This window comes from Manis pentadactyla, chromosome 14, assembly GCF_030020395.1.
Source record: "Manis pentadactyla isolate mManPen7 chromosome 14, mManPen7.hap1, whole genome shotgun sequence".
Classification (NCBI taxonomy): Eukaryota; Metazoa; Chordata; class Mammalia; order Pholidota; family Manidae; genus Manis; species Manis pentadactyla.
This window is the reverse complement of record NC_080032.1, coordinates 53,887,162-53,911,572: the sequence shown is the minus strand read 5'-3', so window position 1 is coordinate 53,911,572 and position 24,411 is coordinate 53,887,162. Positions and strand designations below refer to the sequence as shown.

The window sequence follows — 24,411 nt, the reverse complement described above, 5'->3', positions numbered from 1 at the left end:
CCCGCCACTCACCGTGAGGACGCGGCCGCGGGCCGGGGCGGAGCGGGCGGGAGCAGCCATGGTCGGCGCCCCCGCGCTTGCGGCGCGCCCTCAGCGAAGGCGGCGGGAGGGCGCTCCCGTCACGTAGCCTTCACAACCCGGGCCGGCGACGCGAGGGCCGCCGCGGGCAGGGCTCCGGAGCCGTCAGGCCGCCTGCAGGCAGACCTCCCGCGCCCTGCCTCCCCGGGTCGCGCAGGCCTCGTCCGCAGCCCTGCGGAGCCGCAAGGCGGGGCCGCCCCAGCCCCGGACGGGCTCTCCCTCCGCCGCCGGCGCCTTCCACTTGCTCGGCATCCAACCGAGACCCCAGGGGAATTTTGGTGGACGCTTGGCTTCAATAGGCCTTGGCGAGGGAGACGCGGAATCGACATCCTCACATCCATATCGCTAGAGGGCAGGGCTCCACAGAATCCCAGATGGCCTGGGAAATCCGCCCTGACGCGCCACAGGCATATCTCTCTCCACCACCGCTTAACCCGTTAAATAATGTGCCCTGTAGTGCATCCCAGTGTGTTCTCTGACCACGTGTTCAACGTCAAACTAACAAGTGGACCCATCGGGTTCTTCTTCTTCTATGTTAATCTCAAGTAAATGGAACTAGTCGGGGATAAAAACCCTGGACAAGCTTTTTCTATATTTACTTTTAAGAAACATTGAGATTTTATTAAGCGAGGTTACTTTTAAATTTCAAAAGTGCAACCATAAAAATCAGGTTTAAGTGGATTTTCAGTCTCAGTAATTATGACCCACCTTTGGCTTGCATCCTTAGCGATCTCGTCTACCTGGTGGTGTTATAAACCTTATTTGTGCAATAATGAATGTGCCTTTTACTCAATATTGTAATCAATTTGTAGTGATTATTAGTTACTATACTTATTGGACCTTGATACCACAGCATATTAAAAACAAAGCATCTGAAGTAGGAAATTAAATTATATAGGCATTTGATACAAATATCTTACAAGTAGAAAGCAATTTCACTACAGAATTTGATACTGTATTGTTTTAATTAGCTCAAACATTTTATTGTAGGACAGCTTTTCAGAATTACCTGTTGTGCGCTGCAATATCTCAGCATTAACACTGATTCCATAACTGAATCCCCACATTTATCACTCCATAGCTTGTACCTCAAGTAACTTAATTTGGAATTTTACTTCTTGGTTGCCTGTATTGTGAAAGACATGTTCCTTTAGCTAAGCTAAAAAAGAAACTGGGTAAAAACAGCTTTGTCCAGAAGAATTTTTACATACTTTATTTCTAATCTATCCACTCGTCATCTCACAAATTCCTAGGTTTGGAAGTAGCAAAAACCTTACAGAATAGATGGTTCAACCGTGTAGCTGATCCTTCAGCCTCTTCAGCGTATCTCTAAGAGTGATGATCCTCTGCTCTGTACCTGTACCTCTCCTCCACCAAGCCAGCCAACATCAGTAGTGCCCTATTCAAGCCCTTCAGTGGTGAGTGCTTGGGCCACGTGCTTCAGAAATCCTCACAGTTTTCCCAGCATTTCCTCCTCTGATCAGCTAACCTGTCATGAGACTTTCCTGCAACAATCTCCATCTCATCTCAGGGGAAGGGGACTAAAACATAAGTATGCTACGTTACATACATACATACATACATATATATTAACTACCCCTTTTTCTCTCAAAAGATTGTTGTGAGGATCTGATAAAGAGAACACAGGTTGTAAATTATACGAATTATAAAGGTACAAGATTATAATAAAAATAAGCGAAAGTGGATCATTAGCTAGCTAGAATGAGATTAGAGCAATTGTATTACGGTCAAGCTTCCTCGTATTTCTTCTTTTAGGAATCAGTGCTCTAAAAATGTTTTCTACTCATTTTGTTCTGAGTATTTAACCTACAAAATTAAATATATCATACTTGTGATAGTGGTCACTTGTGAGCAATACAGGGGAGAATCTCTGGGAGGAACAATACAAATAGGGAAGATGGAGGAAAATGGTCATAATGTTCTAGTTTTATTTATACTGTGCCTTACCACACAAAGGATGTGAGGCTTCTTGGTTTTAATATTCAATCTGATGGCACTTTTATAAGCCTGAATGATAAATAAATATGTGGCTCTTTAGGATTTAAAAATTAACTTGGAAAAGGTTATTTTAAAATCTTTCTTCAATTAGTGTCTTATTTGAAAAGCTGTTTTAATATTGTTTTAAGTTAATAAAGAATTTTACCTAGCTGCTAGAAATGAAGTTGTCCTTTTTAAGTCGGATATTTTAAAGGCATAAAAAGACACAACACTTTATTTTTATAAGCTAATTTGCTTCAACAAAACAACAGAAGTATTTTTCTTCTTATAGAAAAAAGGACATGCTAAGGGTCAAGTTTAAGGAAATAAAGTCTTATTACAAGAAGTCATGTGAAATAAGTGTCTAACAACCACCTTTCAGCATTGCTGTTAGTCCACTTGGTTCCTTGTCTCAGCAGTGCTGGAAGAGTAAATACTGGAAGCAAGAATAAAATCAAATGAGCTCAAAAATGAGCTACCTATATTTGGTTGGTTTTAATAGAACATTTTACAAATATTTTATCAGCCCACAAAATTGCATAGCTTCTAAACCTGCATTCTAAACATGAAACATTTCATGCAACTGAGTGGAAGAAATTAGAGGATTCAAAGTGTACTCTTAATTTTTACTTTTAAAGAAGTTTATTTCAAGTATGACTCAGTTTCCCTACTCAGTGGGTTCTGAGCTTGTAATGATATTTAGAGTCTTTGGTATGTATTGTCAATCTTCTGGGCTGCAGGTGGGGATCCATGGGGAACAGGTGAGGGCAAGAAAGGGAAGGAAGAGCGAAGCAAGCGTGAGACCCTTTTCCAGGAGTCAGTTCTGGACTTCATTATTTCCTATGGAAAATGGACATACAATATTCCATATTCTATACACCCCATGATTTGTTTTGAGATGAAAATTATACAATTTAAAGACACTCTGTCTTATTTCCAAACTGACATGATTTGTTTCTGGCCCCAGAACATTTTGTCTGCAGTAAATACGTAATAAAGACCTATTGAATAAATGGGTAATCTGGAAAGTGGTCATCATAAATAAACATTTTTTGTTGAATAAACATAATCTCACTGTTGACTTTGCTATTTGCTTCCTATGATTAAACTAAAACATGAACTTCTGTTTTCATGTAAAGCAAAGAATAATTAAGGAATTTTTGAAGGTTTAAAAATGAATTACATCTCCAAACCAAAAAGGGGTTAGCTAGGACGACTTGATCTGTATAGGAATAACTCCCAATCATTGTAAGAAGTATTAAAAATTGAGGACTGTGGAGAGCAGATAAAATTTCACAGCCACATTTGAGCCCAGGTAACCATTTGAAATTAAAAGATAACAATGTTGAAGTGGTTGTTCCCATGCTCATAGGAATTTTCAGCTAAGTTATGGTTTAGATTTTGATGGCATGCACAGCAATGCCCAACAAAGTCAAAAGCACTGTAATTTCATTCACAGTCTTCAATTATTACTTTAGGGATCAAGATATCTGCTCAATTCATAGCAAAACAACTAGGAAAACAGGTATAACTAACAGGCCTTAGAACAGCTAAGTAAGTTAAATTGCCGAATTGCCACTGGCCAGCATCTCAGACTGACTTTGAAAGCATTTGCTGCTTGACTGTATGCCATAAAGAGTTGAAACTGAAGGACAGATTCCATAGCATTTCTGCTGGCCCCTGCTGCTTTTGCAGTAATAGCCTGGCCTCTTCCCTCTATTTAAATGCCTTATCAATTTTACATCAGAAACATTTTCAATCCCTTTTTATTCTGCAGCACAAGGGTGTCTGAAAGAGCTTTGGAAAAGGTTCCATTTCCTCAGACCTACAAGATAGAACATTTTGCACATAAAAGTTTTCTACCCCACCATTTTCTAGAAGTCGAATGTTTTTTGCAAAGCTTGTATCTTTGCCTGAACCTATCCCATATCCTTCTGGGACCAATGCAGAAATCATCTCTCTCCACTCTGCTTCCTATGGTGAAAACAAATGAGAAAATAGTCACAAAGATGCAATTATGATAATAAATTAGGGAGGGAGGTCCACAGCGCTGAAATTGCCTAAGACTTTATGAGGATCCTGAAGGGTAGCCCTGGACAGTCATGCAAACAGACCATATTCCCACTGACCACATTATATAAAATAGAGCACCCCCACCAAAGAGATGGTTTACAAGACAGATAATGGTGAAAGCAGAGTAACTATTTGGCAGGATGGTTTGCAAGGTAGAGAAGAGGAATTATGAATTGGCAGAAAGGAGTTTTTGCAACATAAGCAAACTGTTAAACCTTTAGGTTAGAGAACTCATCACTGCAAGTAACGATCAGGTGGAAAATTCGATGAGCAGCATTTACAGTACACCTTCAGGCAACTTTATTTTTTGCTTTCTTGGTTAGAAAAGCAATGTTTATGTACCCTAATTCAGAAGATACTAAAAATAATTTAACACTGCCAAGCATTCTCTATTTGGGGGAATCAGGAAAGTGGTGATTCTGGAAAGGAAAAAAAAACCTTACTATAGACCAGGAACACATAAACTGAAGTGCAAATTTGGGATTTGATCTGGCCCAACCAGTTCCCAGTTCAAACAGTTGAATGCAAAACTGTTTTCTAAGAAACTGCTACTTTAACTACTAGGAATATGCATTGATACTCTTAAGTGAGCAGTGTGCTGCTCTAGCTTATTTAACTGGAAGCTGACAAACTAGTATTGGCATCAGGCTCCATGAGGAGAGTAAAAGGAGCCCTCTGTTACACTCTAAATGAAGTACATCTTGTAACTAACATTATCAGTGATCCTCAAACTTCCTAGTCTGTGTCTCTCAAAGTGGGACCCCCACTACTGGTAGTATTAGCATCTCTTATGAACTTACTAGCAATATACAATTCTCAGACCCACCACACCTGCAGAGTTAGATGCCCAGAAGCTGAGCTCAGCAATCTGTGATTTAACAAACCACACCCATAATTTTCACAGGAACCTTCATACCGTTCCCTCCCATTTCCTCATGGAAAACCAACACCAAGGGGGGCAGAATAGTTATCAGAGAAAACCAAGGCCTTTAATACTAACTAAGCTAACAAATCAACCAGACTTGGACCCTGCCCTACCACAGGACTTCCTTCAGAGCGAGATTTAACAAATCGTAGTTTCTGTTACTTGCAGCTAGAAGCAGCCTGATAGATACTTAAATATTTAAGAAAAAGAGTTTGAGTTAGGTTACAGTGTTAGTTGTTTGATGCTTTGGCTGCTTCTGCACAAAAGAAAAGAATTCAATATAATATGACATGTTCAAATGACAAAATGTTAAATGAATTACATTAAATGCTAAAGTCAATGTTAATCAGTGGGAAGTTACAGAACAAGATGTAAGTCAAAAAGACTGAACAAGGGAGGACTGTCTATTTCTTAAGCTAAGCAATTTCTGTGGGGAAGTTGGGGTTGCTATGGCCAGGATCCTCACTGAACTTAAACCACCTGATGATGTAACCGGCCTGTTGCTAGGCTACTGCTTCCACACCTTTAGGCAATAAGCTATTATTACACTATATAGAGAGCTCGGCCCAGTGCTCTGGGCAGAGGCAGAGATACTAGTGCTCAACCTACTGCCGGGTAATAAACCCTTTCACCCCAAAGAACATTTTGCTGTCAATTTCTTTGGTCACACTGAATCCATAGCGAACTTGCCCGGAGCTGAAACCCATTGGCAAGACACTTCCATACTAGTACATACAGTAAAAAATTAGCTATTGATTTGAGAAGCCCCTTTGACAAGTATTTGTGATTACTAATTAGGTGTATTTTTAAATTATATAACTGCACATTCTTATTGAAAACCAGTTTGGTTTTAGAATCTTTTTTTCCTTATGTAGTTGTGTACCCTAGCTCCAGACTTTTTCTTGTTTAATTCTTCAGCTAATAACTATTTAGTTAAAGACTCTACTATGAAATCACTAAAATATTATGACATAGTATGACATAGGCATACTTCCAAAGTATGGCATAATCATTTTTTTAACAAACATGACAAATATATTATTTTGGGGTTTGCACATCAACTTGTTTCTCTGATTTAGAGCAGCTAAAAAGCTATGACATTAAGAAAAAAATTCTACATGTAGTCTTCCCTAGTTTAAATTACTAAATTGCTCATTTTAACCCTGTAAAAGCACTTGGAAAGGTAAAAATGCCAACACTTCATATTTGATTAAGGAATTTAAATTGCTTTTCCAGAAATGAGAATTCTCACTGAACAGCCACCAAAACTACACATTTCGTTAGGTCTTTTCAGTTGACATAACACGTCCATGTACACAATTAAATTTAATCCTCATGGCCCTATGAGGTAAGCAGACTAAATCTTGCTAATTACTCTTTACAGCTGACAAGGCTGAGACTCACACAGGTGAAGCTCCTTGCACAAAAGTTCCTCACTATTCAGTGTCAAAGCCAGGACTCAAATATCTGTCTTGGTCTCAATTCCCTTAGTGCATCTAATGTCCATTAAAGAAAATATAAAAAGCTGTCCTGTTTACTGAATTGCCTTTTAATAGTTTATCATTTTGTTTTGTTAAATTATTTCATCTTTCAACTGCAATGTTTAGCCATTAATTCCTGAGCCTAGGATATCTGCCACATAGCTCATTTGATGATATTCATATCAATTAATAAGGACTTGATTTTAAAACATCCTTGGTCATTGTCTACATCTGTTGTTCTTACTTAACCTTCGACACCATTGCTGGGAAATCATGCTCCAAGCAGACATTATTCTAGAATCCCTTGCATTTATCTTCTGAGTTGAAAATTACTGCTTTTTAAAACAGGAGTGTAATCTTATGAGTAAATCATTATAGGCAGACATTTTAGATTATTCAATATGTACATAATTAAGATATGTTCATTAACATGCTTTATGGAAAAGTCAACTGAATACATATTAAACATATGTTCTAAGGATCTAAAAAGCCACTAAATAGTATTAGGAATACTGATTTCATTTCTCCAAGTGGTAAAATTTTTTCTTTGTTCTGAGTCTTTATAATTACATTTGAACCAGAGCAGGGGCAAGGAAAAAATGGAGAGGTTTTGTTTTAATGCAAAGACCATGTAATTGCTTTAGAGAATATGAGGGATATACAACTATTACACCTTCATTATATTTCATAATTTAAATAAATTAAAATTCTTAGTTGCTACATCAGGTTAATCAGTAAAACAGCCACAAAAAGAAGGAATTACAGAAATAAGGGCATATTTTAGATCATATTCTTATAGCAAAGACATGGTTTAGTGGCATTTTGCATTACTAAGCCCTGTGTAATGCTACTAGGCATGGGGCAAGTGTGGTTGAAAATGGCCAATTAACCTGTGAAGCTGTAAAGCATTATCATTCTCCCTCTGGCTTTAGCAAGGACTCTCCATCTCCCAAACAGTATGCGTGCAATTCTTGAGAAGGTATGGCAACCCCTGTCAGCCTTGATTTTAAAGATGTGCATCAAATGATCTACATCAGTGGGTCTCAAAAACCCCTGGGAGCTCTTTAGAAGTGCATTCTGGGGCTTCACCTCAGATCTACTGAATGAGCAACTATGGAGGTATGGCCCTGCACTCTGTAGTTAAATAGTCCTTAGGGTGAACCAAGGCACACTGGAGCTAGAGTACTGATTTACAAGAAACATAACTCTTTCATCTAAAAATATTTTGATCATTCTAACAGTCCTCAATTCTGAAGAACAGAGAGTGTATATAAGTGCTTTAAACCTCTTCCAGTATTCTTAAATCATACAGAGCTTTGCACTTCTTTGAGTAGATACCTGTTGGCCTAAAACTAATGATTTAAAAAGACCATGGGAAAGGGCATTAAGACCATAAAGAGGTCATACTTCTCCCCCTTTAGTAACTCTGAGCACTACATCGGCAAAGCCATGGTTCCGCATAAGCAGAACAAAAGCTAGAGAGTAATGCAGAGGCAGTGGGCCTGGGGCTGTGTTCCCAGCCCTGCAGGCAGTCTTTGCTTTCTTATCTCAGGTCAGGACCTTTGGAAAAAGGCTGCTTTGACCAGGGGTATCAGGCATGGACCAGTTAGATGGAAAAAGGTGGAATAAACTGGAAAATGCCATTCTCTTCTCTTGCAACAGTGTATCACTCAGAGAAATGGTTTCATCCCTTAAAACAAAACAAAACAAAAGCTGTGTAACATTGCAGAGGCTACAAAACCACTTTTAATTATATCATAGAGAAATTCTATCTGGGGACAAAGCAAAGGGTAGTTTTCAACACCAGAGAAATGGGGATTTACACTATTCAATTACTTGAAACAATTTGATTATAAACTATGCCCTCATTATATAAGACCAAAATACTTCTATAATATGCCTTATTTATTTTGAGATGTACTTAAAGGTCCTATCCAGTTCACTGGTAATTGTAATAGGGCTAATGGTACAGGACACAGTTATAAGGACTTCATACATTTAAGGGCGGTTATTCATAAAATAAAAGAAAAGGAGCAAGATGAGTCAAGAGTTTCTACTAAGAGGAGGAAATACACAAGAAAGGTGAGTATTTAAAAGCATCACCAATGAGCAAACTTCAGCAAAGAAATCCGACACAAAGGTAATTTTATCCAGAGACAAGTTATAGTAACTATGTTACAATTGCAAATAACAGATGAGTTTGCAAAAGCTTGATTACATCTTAATGAATTGTAAAGTCTTTAGTCCTGCTATAATCTTTCTACAGTATAGTCTTTAAAAGCAGTGACATGCTCTTTCTCTGTGTTAACTGGCCGGTATGGAAGGATCGTGAATAGTGTATTTAATATTAATTATACCAATATAGGAGTTGGAAGTCTATTGTATTTGCAAATAATCCTGTTACAAATAATAAGTATTTTGCAAATATAAAGGGGGGCTGGGAGTGGGAAGCCTTTGAATCTGAGCAGTACCAGAACATCTCCATCCCCACAGTGCTATTTCCTATGGAACAAAATACACTGGGAGAATAGCCTCTGCTTCATTCAATGGAGGTGGGAGCTCAAGCTTCTCAGGGTTAAGACCACAAAATGACATTACTTTTGAAGACACCCTATGCCTTGGATTCTTGCATATTATACCATTTTTTAATTACACCATTCCTCCATAGCTGGTTTTTCTTGGACCAAGGGTGCTTAAGTTTTAGGTCCCCTCACTTAACAGAGGTCCTTTTGATTTTTTACTTTATTTAAGTATAGTTGACATACAATATTATATTAGTTTCAGCTGTGTGACATAGTGATTTGGCATTTATATATATTACAAGTGCTCACTATGATAGGTGTTACCATCTGTCACCATAAAAAGTTATTACAATATTATTGACAATATTACAATATTATATTCCCTATGCCTTACATTACATCCCATGACTTACTTATTTTATAATTGGAATTTTGTTTCTCTTTATTCCCTTCACCTATTTCACCAGTCCCTGTACCCCCTCCCTTATGACAACCACCAGTTTGTTCTCTGTGTTTGTGTTGTTTGTTAATTAATTTTTTTAGTTAACTTATCTTTTTGAATTCGTGATTTTGTTTTCTACAGCTAAATTCCCAGAAGTGGAATTACTGGGTCATATGGTATTCCTATTTTTATTTTTTTTAGGAACCTCCATACTGTTTTCCAAATGGCTGCGCCAATTTACACTCCCACCAACAGTACATAAGGGCTCCCTTCTCTCCACATCCTCACCAACACTTGTTATTTCTTGTCCTGTTGATATTAGCCATTCTGACTGGTGTGAGGTGATACCTCATTGTGGTTTTGATCTGCATTTCCCTGATGATTAGCGATGTGGAGCATCTTTTCATGTAAGTGCCTGTTGGCCATTTATATGTTTTCTATGGAAAAATGTCTATTCAGGTCCTCTCTCCATTTTTTAATAGTATTCTTTTTTCTTTTTGGTGTTGAGTAGTATGAGTTCTTTATATGCTTTGAATATTAATGCCTTATTAGATATATGATTTGCAAACATATTCTCCCATTCAGTAGGTTGCTTTTTCATTTTGTTGACAGTTTCCTTTGCTGGGAAGAAGATTTTAGTTTGATGTGGTTCCACTTGTTAATTTTTGTTTTCATTTCCTTTGCCTAGGGACACATATCCAGAAACAATTGCAAAGGGCAATGTTCAAGAGTTTACCATCTATGTTTTCTTCTAGGAGTTTTATGGGCTCATGTCTTACATTTAGGTCTTTAATCCATTTTGAGTTTAGTTTGTGTAAGGTGTTGAAAATGATCCAGTTTCATTCTTTTTCATGTAGCCATCCAGTTTTCCCAACACCATTTATTGAAGAACTGTCTTTTTGCTATTGCATATGCTTACCTCCTTTGTCATAGATTAATTACCTTTGTAAGCATGGGCTTGTTTTTGAGCTATTTATTCTGTTCCATTGATATGTGTGTCATTTTTGTGCCAGTACCATACTGTTTTGTTACTGTAGCTTTGTATTACAGTTTGAAATCAGGGAGCATGATAGCTCAGTTTTGTTCTTTTTTTCTCAAGATTGCTTTCACTACTTGGACCTTTTTGTGGTTCCATACAAATTTTAGGATTCTAGTTCTACAAAAAATGCCATTGGTGTTTTGCTAGGGATTGCATTGAAATCTGTAGGTTGCTTTAGATAGTATGGACATTTTAACAATACTAATTCTTCCAATCCATGAACATGGAAAATTTTTCCATTTATTTGTGTCATGTGCAGTTTCTTTCATTAACATCTTATAGTTTTCAGCCTTAGGTCTCCAGTTCCTTGGTTAAATCTATTCCTAGGTATTTTCTTCTTTTGATGCCATTGTAGATGGGACTAATTTCTTAATTTCTCTTTCTGCTGGTTCATTATTAGTATATATAAATGCAACATATTTCTGTGTTGTTTTCTGACAACTTTACTGAATCCATCTATTAGTTTTTTGGTGTAATTTTGTGTTTCCTTTTATGGTATTATGTCATCTGCAAATAGTGGCAATTTTACTTCTTCCTTTTCAATTTGGATGCCTTTTATTTCTTTTTCTTGTCTGGTTGCTATAGCACAATTTCCAGTACTAAGTTGAGTTAAGAGTAGTAAGAGACAACCTTGTCTTGTTACTTATCTTGGAGTAAAAACTTTTGACTTTTCACCATTGAGTATGATGTTAGCTATGGTTTATTAAATATGGCCTTTATTATGTTAAGATACATTTTCTCTCTACTTTGTTTAGGGGTTTTATCATGAATGGATATTGAGTTTGTCACATGCTTTTTCTGTATCTATTGACGTGATCATATGGTTTTTATCCTTCCTTTTGTTAATATGATGTACCACATTGATTGATCCTTGTATCCCTGGAATAAATCCCTCTTGGTTGTGGTGAATACTCCTTTTAATGTATTTTTTAATTCAGTTTGCTGATATTGTGTTAAGGATTTTTTGCATCTATGTTCATCATGGCTATTGGTCTGCAATTTTGTGTATGTGTGTGTGTGTGTGTGTGTGTGTGTGTTTTTGTCTGCTTTTGATATCAAGATATTGCTGGTCTTGTAGGTTGAATTTGGAAGCATTCCTTCCCTGCACAGTCCTTTATAAAGGTCCTGAAAGAGACTCTAGTAATGTTCTCATGGTCTTATGGTTTGGTAAAATTTGCAAAAGGTATTTTAACTGCAATTGATTTCAGAGTTCTCTTTTTTCTGACTTTTCCTCCTTTATACCTCCTATCAGGTAGCATTGGAGCAGCCACAGGTAAATTTTTGGGTTTGGATTAAAGGAAATTGAGAAGGGGATACATTTAGATTTCATTTGAATGTAATGGGGTATATAAATGTGGTTTATAGTCTTGTTTGTGTATGGTTAGAGAAAATACATCCAGGAATACTCCTACTACCTACTGTGCTAAATCACAAGGCCTGAAATCTTTTTTTTTAAATTAAACTATCATTGATATACAGTCTTATGAAGATTTCATATGAACATTGTGGTTTCAACATTCACTCATATTATCAAGTCCTCAGCACATGCCCCTAGCCCCCCATTGCAGTCACTGTTTATCAGCTTAGAAGATGCTATAGAGTCATTACGTGTCTTCTCCATGCTGTATTAAGGCCTGAAATCTTTATATAAACTGTCCAGTGGTGCCCAGCACTTGAAGTACATGGGTGGTAAAGGAGAAACAGAGCCAGAAGCTAGTCTATGGAATTTTTCTAGACTTTAATAAAAAACAAATACATATTAATTATGCTAGAGGAGTATCTGAATTATCTTTTGATAATCTCTTTCAAGCATATTAGAAACTCATTGTCATGTGAAGTGGTGATTAAAAACTCTGTAACCCTAAAATGTAGTAAAATGTAGTAATAAAACATCTTGGGGTATGTCCCTTAACTAGCAAAAGCACTTATTTTTCCAGATTTTGTAACATTTGTGGTATTTTTCACCCAAATTTGTAATTTGTTGTGATTTCTTATTTCATTTTAAATAAATATGCATTTTGTAACTAATTTAATATTTACAACTTTATATCCTTTTTCTTAAAAGAAGGTCCCTCAAATTGAAGAACCTTCGAACTTGTGTTAAAAAAAAGACAACAGGCCCAAAATGTAGTCACTTATGCTAAGCCCATGCCACCAAACTGAGACTTAATTCCTAATTTAATTGCAGTTTCATCCTTTCCCAGGAATGGAATCTTAATCCAATCAATCTGGAATTAATTGGATAACACCAGTAACTGGTAGACCCTTGGGGTCCCCTGAAGGAAGATTATCTTGCCACAAACAATCCACTTTTTTACTGCATTTTTTAATATCCTTGTTCTGTCTGTAAAAGACTCCCTTCTGTCTATAAAACTCCTTCATTTTGTACAACTTTTGGGGAGCTCTTTTCTGTCTGCTAGAATAGATGCTGCCTGATTCATAAATCATTGAATAACACCAATAAGATCTTTAAATTTAATCAGTTTGGTGTTGTTCTTTAATACCTTTCAAAAATGTGGATCTCTACCTAAAAGAATTTAAGGTGTCTTCCCTGCACAGCAGTTATGATGGTTTTATTTTTAATCCCTCTATTTTCCATAAATGAAAGAAAATCTAACATCAAAGAAAGAAGGAAGTGAAGGAAAGAAGGGACTCTGTGGGAGGTATCTCAGGATAAAGCAGGGAATCAGGCTTTGGAGTCAGGCAAACCGGCAACCTGGAGTTAAAATCCTACTGCCACTGCTAAGGAACTGTGTACCAATGTATCTCGGTTCTTTAAACCTCAGTTCACCCATTAAAATGGAGATAATACCACCAACTTTGTAAGGTTATTATGAAGTACCTCATCAAGTGCCTTTAAGTAAACACTTAAAATTCCTTATTCTTGAATGAATAATGCAAGTTGTATTTCTTGAAATAGGCTTACTAATATGCTGCCTTTAGGATAAGCAGGAAAGAAATAACTCCAGCATTTTTGCTGCTCTTTTCACAGCAAATTATGAGCAGTACAATATATGTGAGAAGTCCTTTTTTTTTTTTCTATTAAGGCATGGAACTGTCTGTACAGGGTGAGAAAATATGTCATCTTCCATTCTGAATAAAAGTCAGTGAATAAAATATTGCGGACAAACTGTCTAAGAAGTGGAATAGGATAGTAAATTTAGGAATCTGCCTAAAAAAACCACACTGTAGTTCACAAGAAAAAGGTCTTATATTTGCATTAATGTCCTTATTTCAAAGTCAAAGCTTTTGGTGTTCATCCATTACCTGGCTCCTGTGTTTCAAAGGCATCTGAGCACAGTAGATGGTTGATCAGGTTCAGAGAAGCTAGTCACTGGTGCATAAGCTTCTCACCTGAGGTGTTTTCTGGCTGTAGCTGTATTTCCTTTCTTTGATGGAGGATTACATGCTACCTGAATTTCCAAAGACATTTGATCCTATCTTCTTTGTCCTTAGATTTCAGAGCAACATGCTCAGTGTTTGCCACTAACCAGATAAAGCAAACAAACCCTAACTGATCTACCTGTTGCACTCTCTGTTCCTAAGTCTCTGAACTGGCCACCTTTCTATTGCTCACTGCACCAGAATCTTGGGGCTGGAAGGGGCCTAATAAGTCATTCAATCTTCTTGTTCATGATACTATGCCATCACTACAACATTCCTTGAGGGAGTCAGGGGGTCACGTACCCTGCCTATCCTCAGCAAAAGGTAGACTGTTCCTTCACTTCTCATTTTTAGAAAGTTCATCCTTAGTATTACATCAAAACCTCTCCCTGCAATTCTGACCATTAGTTAGGGTTATTTCCTTTGAAACCTCCCAAATGTGCCTCCATTTTTCTCTATGAATTAGCTCTAAAAAACACAAAAGAAACAGCTACATACACAAAAACAGTCCTGTCTCACATTCTTCCCCACAGAGCCCGATGTCCAGGATTCCTTCAGGCACATGGTCTCAGCCTAGCATCCATTAGCCCAGTCCCTTTCCCAACCGCCCTCCTCCTCACACCTCATCCCATGAGCCAATTCCACAAACTTATATTTAGTGCCTTCACCCAACAGTTGCTTTGTTAGTCATCCTGGACATACTGTGAATCAAATAGTCCCCAAATAAATAAAAAGTTGCTCCTGGGATCAGTACAGCATAGGAGAGTTACAAGGTCCCTTCAGTAACATACTGAGATATAGGACCAAAGTGGGTAAGTCAGAGAAGGCTGCCCTAGGGGACTGAATACTGAATTAAGATCTAAGGGAGAATCACTATTAACTAAGGGAGAAGAGTGAGGGGACACTGGGACAGAGGCCCTGCAGGAGGTGGCAGGAAATCAGGGAGAAGTGGAGGAAGGGTACAGCAGCTGGGGTGCATAGAGCAAAGGGAGGCAGAGTAAGCACACAACAGGAGGGGTCAAGGCCAGACCTCACAAGTCGCTGCTTGGGGGAAGCTTTGTCTTTATCCCAACAGCAAGGAGAAGCAGTTGAAGTTCATGAGAATGTAGCTGGGGGTTCCACAGTCAGATCTGTGTCTCTGGGAGACCTCTCTGGCTGTAGTGTGAAGATTTGTTTAGACAGGACAACAGTGGAGGAGGGAGGCCAAGGGGAAGGTTATAAGGGTGCCTCAGACAAGAAGTGCCAGGGCCTCCTAGGTGAGGGTAGTGAGAGAGGGCAGCAGGCTGGCCACCGGAGAGACGTTCAGGAATGGGAGCTGAAAGGACTTGGTGATAAACTGGATATCGACTGAAGGAATAGGAAGTATCACTGATGACCCCTGGGTCTCTGCCTGAATAACAAGATGGATGGTGGGGTGGCATTTTCTCAGAGGAGACAGGTTTAGGAAAGGGGAAGAACATGAGTGTGGGTGCTGATGACTGGGAAGCCACTGATCTTCATGCGGGTGATCGAGTACAGCTCTCAGGAAACTTACAGGTCACAGACTGCCACAGGCTGGACGTTTGTGTCCCCCCAGTGTGAGGAGGGGTCTTCCGGAGGTAATTAGGTCATGAGGGCAGAGCCCTCATGAATGGCATTAGTGCCCTTAGAAAAGAGACTCCAGAGATCTCCGTTGTCCCCTTCCGCCATGTGAGGACAGACACAACCAAGAAGTCAGCAGCCTGCAGCCAGGAAGCAGGCTCTCACCAGACAGCAGAACTTCTGGACTTTTCATCCTCCAGACTGTGAGAAACAAAGTTCTGTGGTTTATGCACCCCACAGCAGCCTGATTGGCTAAGGCATGGAGAAAATCAGAGGAGGAAATTTTTTGGTAAATAAACAGCTTTTTTTAAAAAGTCCTCCATTCAGATAGAAGAGACTTTTGTAATTGCCATGATAAAATAGTTCAACTTTTAATGTCATATTTAATAGTTAGAAATATTAAGGTTCAGCTTCAGATTATCACAGCAATTTAGCTCTCGATATTACCTATATGTAATGTCACAAATTCTTCCACATGAGTGGTGAGAACCTCTGCCCTCTGTCTTAAATTCTACAGGGATAATCTTTTCCTCCTGCTTCTGAAGCATCAAAGTTTTTTCTGTCTTCAAACATGAGAACATGGGCAAATGCCTTTAGTTTTCACCTCAGATGTTATTTGAACTATCAATAGCATTTCATGACTGTAGAGGCTTTTAAAAATGGATAACTTTGGTGTAATCCCAACTCACTTACTTGAAGAAGCTAAAAACTCTTAACATTTCTTAAACCAGGCTGTCATAAAATTTCTGTCATTTTCCCTTGAGAGGAAAGCCTGCATCAGTGATCAGAATCCCTTATGTAACACCCCAAATCTCAACACAGCTTTTTTGGGGGTGTGAAGGGAGCCCTTAATTTTTATCTTTATTCAGAGCAGGTACAAGAGCCAAAATGAAGAACTAAGTTTCTACTATTCAAATTAAATCCAAATATTTATTTAAAACCCAACTTTGAGGTTAACATTCATTAAGAAACAAAGTGAGAAATAAAAATCCAGTGATCCTGTTTGAACTAGAAACCCTTTTGCCATTGTAAAGAAACTTGAACAGCCTCAAAAACTAAATTTGGTTCTAATCCTTAATTAAAACAGAGCTACTGGCAGCAACTGCACTGGTTGGGGTGAGGATTTAATAACGTGGGTAACTGGTGAACCATTATATTGTATACTTGAAACTAATATAAGATTGTATATCAACTATACATCAATAAAAAAATGTATCTGTAGCTACTGTACTTGTCTCCTGGCCCCAAAGACCACTCTCCTCATTTTAAGCAGATTCACCATTAAGCAGGCAGACAAGTGGGGTCAGCCCATAGATGATATTTCTTGTTCAGATCATTCTAAATTCTACTCTATTCAATCAGGCATCCTGTATTCTCTGACCCCTCGTCTGTGGGACACACAGAAGAGTTTCACATTGACGAGGCAAGGCAGGGTGGTGTAAGTTGATGGACAAGAGCTCAAAATAGCAGTCTTTTCTCTGTCTCAGCCTTTCGTGGTTGGGGGGGGGGGTTTATTTATTATCCACAAGTTGGTCTTCAGGCATCACCTACCCTCTGGATTCAGTTATTTTCTCTTCCCTCGGTCATCATTTTACACTTTTGTACATTTCTGCTACACTTTACAATACACACTGGAAAGACCGTTGAGTGTGGAGTCAAGAAAGCCAAATTCTAATTCCAGCCCTGGCAAATGGGCTGTGAGACCTTGGGCAAATTTCTTAATCTCTTGAGTCTAGGTCTACAGCCCTAAAGTAAATTACACAATTTTGCCTAGATCTCCCCAGCCTCTGCTTACTAAAGATACAGCCCTGTTGTCCTCATCTCTTGTCCTTATCTACATAAAAACATCTCAGCCCCTGAACTCCCCAGCCTCCACATTCATTCATTCAGTTATACAGACTTATCAGCTCCTATGTACCTTATCTATGTTTGGCACTGGAGCTAAAATATTGAGAACAGTCATGATCCCTGAACCAGGATGAAGTAAGATTTTCATTTAAAGAAGGAAATTCTGACTGCTATGAGGAACCTGGACTGTAGAGTAACAAGAGGACACAAATCCAAATGCAATCGCAATGGCCCAGGCAAGAGAAGATGTTGTAGCTGGGTTGGTAGGTGGGGGAGGATTCAGTAACTATTTAGAAGTAGTAATGATTGGGCTTGTTAAGAGGTTGTGAAGGGGAGGTAAGAGAGAGAAAGGGAGGTTCCTAGGTAACTGCTAAGTTTCTAGTTTGAACTTTTGTGTTCACTGCTGGGCCTGGGAAGGAGCAAGCTTAGGGACAGAGCTTGTGAGTCCTCTGCGGACACAGTCTGCAACACCCAGAGACATTTGGGCGGCGATGGGGTATACAAGGCCAAGGTGCTCCAGAGATGAATACTGGGGAGCTGTCAGCAAACAGGTGGTGTTTGAAGTCATGGGAACAGAGGTGCTCACCAAGGGAGAGAGGGTAAACTGTCCCAAATGAGTTCGCAGTCTTCTCTCATAATTTAATACCACCACCCAAGACTAATGTCTATATCGATGGTGCTGACCCCCAAGAGCAGCATCCCTGGTGGCTCATAGGGCACGCAGTTCGCTGCAGGCCTCAGGGGGCTAGAGCCAGGCTACAATCTGCCCAGAGGTAGAACAGATTCTCCCTTCCTCACTCAGCGTCCCACTTGGTCACCCAAGCCTCAGAACAGGCTGATGGGACTTCCATACTCAAGAGAATATTGCCTGCAAGTCCCCTTCATTCCACACAAGCTCAGACATCAACATTTGGGCCAGACCCTGGCTGTTGCCATCACACCAAAAAGAAATGGCTACACTCACATTCCCTGAACACGTGTTCAGCACAGCTGCCCAGCTCATCTGACAACCCATTCAGGCTCAGGCTGGATCCCTCCAACCGGCTCGCCACCACTACAGAGCCATGGAATAATACTATCAGGGAATACTTCCTCATCAAATTGTCCCAGACTTCAGCACCTTGATCTCATTGATGGCCTTAATCTTCTACGTAGATAGAGCTTGGCTTTGTGAAACATCTGCTGTAACAGTCCAGGAAGGCAAAGGGCAAGATGTGTTCTCAGTTTGATAGACAAGCTATCCACTCATTGATTGGCAGATCACAATAGGAACAAGAATCTACCCAACAAAACAACCTTCAGGTCAAACTTCATGTATGTATGACGCCGTGGACAGAGGGAAGAACGCTGAGGGGAAGCCCTAAAGAGAAGCATCTGCAGGCAAGGCGGGTTTGCCAGGGGCCCTGACGGCACACCAGCACCCCCTGGCTCAGCAAGAACAGCTAGAGGTGGAAAGGGGCTGGCCCATAGGCAGTCTGGCTGTGGTGTGGGTCACCTCTCCACCAGCCTGTGCTGGGCTCCAGTGTGGCCTGAGGTAACAGGGGACAAGGTGCCCCGAGTGTCACGTGCGTGTGGGCACACGTGTGGGCATGTACGTAAAGGGCTCGCTATATGCAGTCTGGTGGGGGCCCTACTAGAAGCAAACTGAATATCTTGGAAAAGGAAGGGCTGTTCTTCACCCTTCTCAGCAGAACCGGAGAACTTCTTTTTTACCAAGCCCATTTAAGCTAAGTCTTGAAGGATATAAAGGTGATCTCCAGGTGGGCAAACTGTACGCAAAGAACAGAATTCCAGGCTGGAGGGAGGAGTGCGCTCGAATGTGCAGAGTTGGAGAAGCAGATGGTGTGTGAGACCACACCTCCAGGCATGCAAACCCTACAGCAGGGGGCCCCGTGGTGCTGGAGGGTGTGGGACCATATTCCATGCGGCATGCAGACGCAACATTCAGACAATGGATTTGCTTAGAATTGATTGCCTATCTTTTAATTTGCTTCCATCCTTGGGAAGAATTTTTCAGTGGGCTAGTAGGATGCTAATTCCTTTAAGGCTAATCTTCCTTCTCCTCAGAGCAGGTTTCAGGCTGAGAGCTGTTACAGGTAACAGTGTTTAGCTAGAATTTAATATTGCTTTGTTTTTATTATATTTATGCTCTTCTGTTATGGCAAATGACAGTGGTTTTCCATTTATAGTAGTAATATAAAATTTTCTTTGTAAACAAACAAGTTTAAAATGTGAGTGACTTAAATGCAGATATAGAAAAATACAAAGGAGCTGATCATGCAGGTGGTAAACACCTGGTAAGAATTATGACAGTGATATGTCAGTCATAAGAAGTGTTGTAAATACTCTTTAGGGGAAAGTTCAGACTCTGTGCGGCTATCACTAGACTGCTCGTGGATCAAGCAAGGTAAGATGGATCACGTTTAAAGCCAGGCATACAGGAGTTCAAATCTCCTGTATGTTTGAGCTGGGTGGCCCCTTAAGGACTCTACTTACTTCCATCACCTTGATAGTGAGGACCTGTTTTATAGGAATTTAAGGATCAGAGACAACCAATACACAGCTCCTAAAATCACAGGCATGAATAACCTCCTTTATAATTTTCCAATAAGCTTTCCAACATTAACCACGACTGACTCTGACCTAATTTCTCTAATTCTGTGAGACATGTCTGTGGAGCTGTTAACTGGTTTCGGAAAGGAACTAAATATGGTGTTTTCTTTATTTCTCCATTAATTTGTATAGGAAGTTAAGAAATCAGCATAATGCTCTTAGCTTTTCCCAGGTCACCCCAAATTACTGTAGACTGGGGAAAGGAACACCCACCCAGTCCAAGTCAGAGGATCCAAGTTAAATTTTAATGTTCCTCTGAATGCATTTTGTACATTTAAAAAATAAACTTAAAAATATATATAAGTTTACAAGCAATATAAACACATCTCTGAAAACTTGTAATACTGAGAAATGGGAGGGAAAAGCACTTAATCCACATTCCACAGTTCCAGCCCCATCCTTTAAATCACTGTTCTCTTCCTACTGCACACACCACAGCCCTCTTGCCCCACAGTGAGGCCTGAAGGAGCCTGTGGGTGTGGGCTTAGCTAGTGTGGTAGACAAGCAGAGCATTGCCACTTGGGCCTGGGGCTTTCTAGTTCAAAAGCAAGCCCACGTTGGGATCTGAAAACCAAGAGGTCTCCTTGTCATCACAACACCTTGCTTAAGGAAGAGATAAACTGGACCAGCCTTGTGCCTTAGCACAGTCTGAATTTCCAGCTTATGTAAATCATTAAAGCACAGCCTAAAAGCAGTTGTAATGTTTTTCATTTTCCAAATTGTGCCTCCACTTTTTGGGGAATCTGCCATTAGAGGACTTTCTGCTTGCTAACCTTTGCTTTCACTTCCTGCGAGTGTTTTTTAAGTAGGAGATCTCATTCAGATACAGGACACTGCTAGTATCTCCCATGCGGTTTTGCTGTTCTAGTTACAAGCATGATGTACAAGCAATTTATGACTTTTTGGATCTTCGATGTGGCTATATATTTGTCCTTTATCAGGCCATACTTTTTCCTAAATGAACCACCAGGTTTATATTGGAACAGATACAGGTATTTCTTCTTACAATTTGGTACAATTCAGAAAAGCAGTTTTTAGAAATGCCTTTTCCATAGATTGTAAGGGATAGAATGATATAAATCTCAAAACTATAAAATGAAGGTATGATTTTAAACAAGAAATGATCAGACACTTTAACAGCTTTAAATGTTTTTACTTCCACATGCTGAAGTCTAGTACTAGAAATTACAACTTTGGATTGACTAAAAAGACTGAAAACTGAAGTGCTGTGTCCCCTACCCTCCACTAAAAAAATGTCTAGGTACTTCTGAGTGATCTTCACAGCTTATTAATAATCTATTTAAAGCTATAATATTTATATTCCACAAAATTTTTTGTTTTACAAATCCTGATGATACTAACATAGCCATAAATACATACAAGAAGACAAGTGTGTATCTAGAGTGTGATACTTTTCTTTGTTGAGATATTAATAGTTTTAAAATTTGTATTTGAGACCCTGGAAAATTATCAAGGAATCCACAGCTTAACTCTCATACACTAAATTAGTCTAGCTATTCATAAGAAATAAAAGCATGTGGTTTTATTACAGCATTTTAGCTTAATCTCAGGATCTAAATGTTCCAAGTTCAAATAAATCCTCAGCAGCCTGCTTACTCCACTGATTGCCAAGTCTTATAGCTGCAAGCAGGAGTGGACCTGTGCCTCTAAACATGTAACTGGCAGAAACAGAATCACCAAGTGACATAAGAGCAAAACCCGTTAACCTTAAAGATGATATAAACAAATGATAAAAATGATACCTGTTCTTCGGCTCTTGGGCTTCTCAGCATCAATAGGTATTTCCTAATCGCATGGAGAGGATATTTTTTGAAATAGGAGAATTTAGACTGAGGCAACAGGTTATCCATGATGAGGAAAGCAGGTCTTTGTCTGCCCCTCCCTGTCAGCAACCATATGAAATCTAGAAGCTTCGCGATTCCTCGGATGCCTGATTTGCCTGTAGCTTGACCACTTTCCTCTAAACAAAGCAGATTTTGTTTCCTTGTCACTTCCTCTTTGGGTAGAATTCCTGCCGAAACCAGACAGCCAAGTATGAGCACGGTCTAAAAGTGTCCAGAAATGCAATGTCCAAAGGGCAGTCGGAGCCAGCAGGAATTTCGGGGCTGGTCCACAGAATGCAAATCGCTTAGTGGTAGTGATGTGACAGTCCTATTTCTAGCAACAGTGTTCTATTGCAAGCTATGTTAATATTAGCTAGCTGGTGACTTTCCACACCCACAGACTCTCACGAGGTTTAATCTTAATTCTTCTGACAGCTTTTCTAGCTCTTAAAGAGGACATGACATATGGTTTTTCCTGTTTCCTTCTAGATTTCTTATCAGCACAAGCACACATGGACAACCCTTGGCAGCATCTCAGCTCTGAAGTGTTGATTCATTCAGTCTTGAGAAGCATCGTTTTGAGGGACTTCTGAAAAAATTAACAATTTGCTTCACTCTTCCTTGTTATCAAAGAGTTCCGGTGTCAGCACTTAAAAGTGTGGCTTATACTGTCATGCATTATGCAACATGCCTAGTAAGCAGATACTCTATGTTAATTGAACAATAGCTGCAAACAGATTCTGTTCTGAGTTAAAAGGCTTCTCTCTTTGAAATTTTATCTCAAACCCACAGGCTGAATGCAGGAACATTAAATTTCCCCAGGCTTCATTCTAAGTGTAGGGAAGAAAAGATGTTATACACTTATTTTCTAGCTATTGTAAAAAGAATTCATGCTTTAAAAAGAGCACAATGAGAGGTCTGTGGTCTTAGAGGACATGAGATCATAAAATTTGAAAGTTCAATATTTTCGTAATGCTCCATGGAAGCCACAGGGTTTCTGAACAAAGTTCCCAAGCAGGTGCTGCTATTTTGTGATCCTTTTCAACTCTGCAGCAGCCAGTTCATTTGATGGGAACATTTGGCCACTTCAGGGAGGCTGTCATGGAGAGTCTAGGCTGGACATTAACCAAAGTCATGAGGCCCAGAGATTTGCTTTCAAGTGGAAAGAGAGAACTGATCTTTTCCCCTTCAGGCTGGGGTGCAGGTGAACAGAGCTGGGGGACCATTGGTGTAGCCTGAGTCACTCCCCGGACAGCCTCCCTGATGCTCAGGCAAGGCTGCCGGCCTCCAGGGAGCACACTTGATGGCCTAATGGAGGCCGTGCATCAGCAGCCCCGCCCGTGTGGCCCTCGGCATCCCACCCCCTTGCAAGGTGAACTTCCAGGTTCAGCAGGGCCAGGCTGGCAATTCCAGGAAGTCATTTATCTAATGCTCAGGGGAGGCCCTGCTCCCCGCCCCCTCTTCAGGTGCATGCTCTGTGCTCCCGTCCTCTGTGTGCAGGGGGCTCATGACTCTAAGGAGGGCCACAGGGAAGCCCTGCACTGCAAGCCTTCTGAATGTGAAGGGCACAGCACTGCGTGCTCCCAGCCAGCTCCCAGCCCAGAGAGACAAGGAGCTGGCAAACTGGACACCCCAGCCCTGGAAAAGGGGGGTGGCCCTTGGGGCACAGGGACTAGGCAAAGGTGCCATTTACACATGACCTCAAGGAACCTGGGAGCTGCCCTTCTGCCTCTTTTTTTTTTTAATATCTAACCCTTCAGATATGCCTGTTGTCATGGGCAGAAGCAGGCAGCCTGCCAAACTCCCTCAGTGCTGCTGGTGATCAAAGCCTTTTCCCAACAAACACAAAGCAGATTTCATTTCAAATGGTTGTTTCATGATCACCTTTTCCTGGGTTGAGCAGAACGATGAAAAGGGAGAGGGAGGGAGGAAAAAAAACCCAAGCCAAAAACTTCCTGGCTAGATTTAGCATAAAAAGAAAAACTGGTGAAACAAATGCAACTTAAATTCCCTTAGGGTTTTTCCTCTTAATTTGTTTTGGTATCATTAACATACACTTACATGAGCAACACTGTGGTTACTAGACTCCCCCCATTATCAAGTTCCCTCCACATACCACATTGCAGTCACTGTCCATCAGCATAGTAAGATGCTATAGAATCATTACTTGACTTCTCTGTGCTATACTGCCTTCCCCGTGCCCCGCCCCCCCAACATTATGTCTGCTAATCGTAATGCCCCTTTTTCTCTTATCCCTCCCTTCCCACCCACCCTCCCTAGTCCCTTTCCCTTTGGTAACTGTTAGTCCATTCTTGGGTTCTGTGAGTCTTCTGCTGTTTTGTTCCTTCAGTTTTTTCTTTGTTCTTATACTCCACAAATGAGGGAAATCATTTGCTACTTGTCTTTCTACACCTGGCTTATTTCACTGAGCATAATACCCTCTAGCTCCATCCATGTTGTTGTCAATGGTAGGATTTGTTTGCTTCTTATGGCTGAATAATATTCCATTGTGTATATGTACCACATCTTCTTTATCCATTCATCTACTGATGGACACTTAGGTTGCTTCCATTTCTTGGCTAT

At 40.0% G+C, this 24,411-nt stretch overlaps 1 protein-coding gene across 3 annotated transcripts in view; it reads right to left on the bottom strand.

Moving 5' to 3' along the window:
- Window positions 1–22,045, bottom strand: part of ATP2C1 (ATPase secretory pathway Ca2+ transporting 1) — a 194,496-nt gene extending 172,451 nt beyond the window's left edge. The window contains exon 1 of one of the 3 annotated variants that reach the window (XM_057491448.1): window positions 21,748–22,045. In XM_057491448.1, coding sequence (XP_057347431.1) covers window positions 21,748–21,855 — 108 coding nt within the window. In that variant the 5' untranslated portion in view covers window positions 21,856–22,045. Of the gene's footprint in view, window positions 1–12; window positions 213–21,747 lie in introns of those variants that run through there. The other 2 variants (XM_036894770.2, XM_057491450.1) reach the window with 2 other exon arrangements.
- Window positions 22,046–24,411: the final 2,366 nt, after the last annotated feature.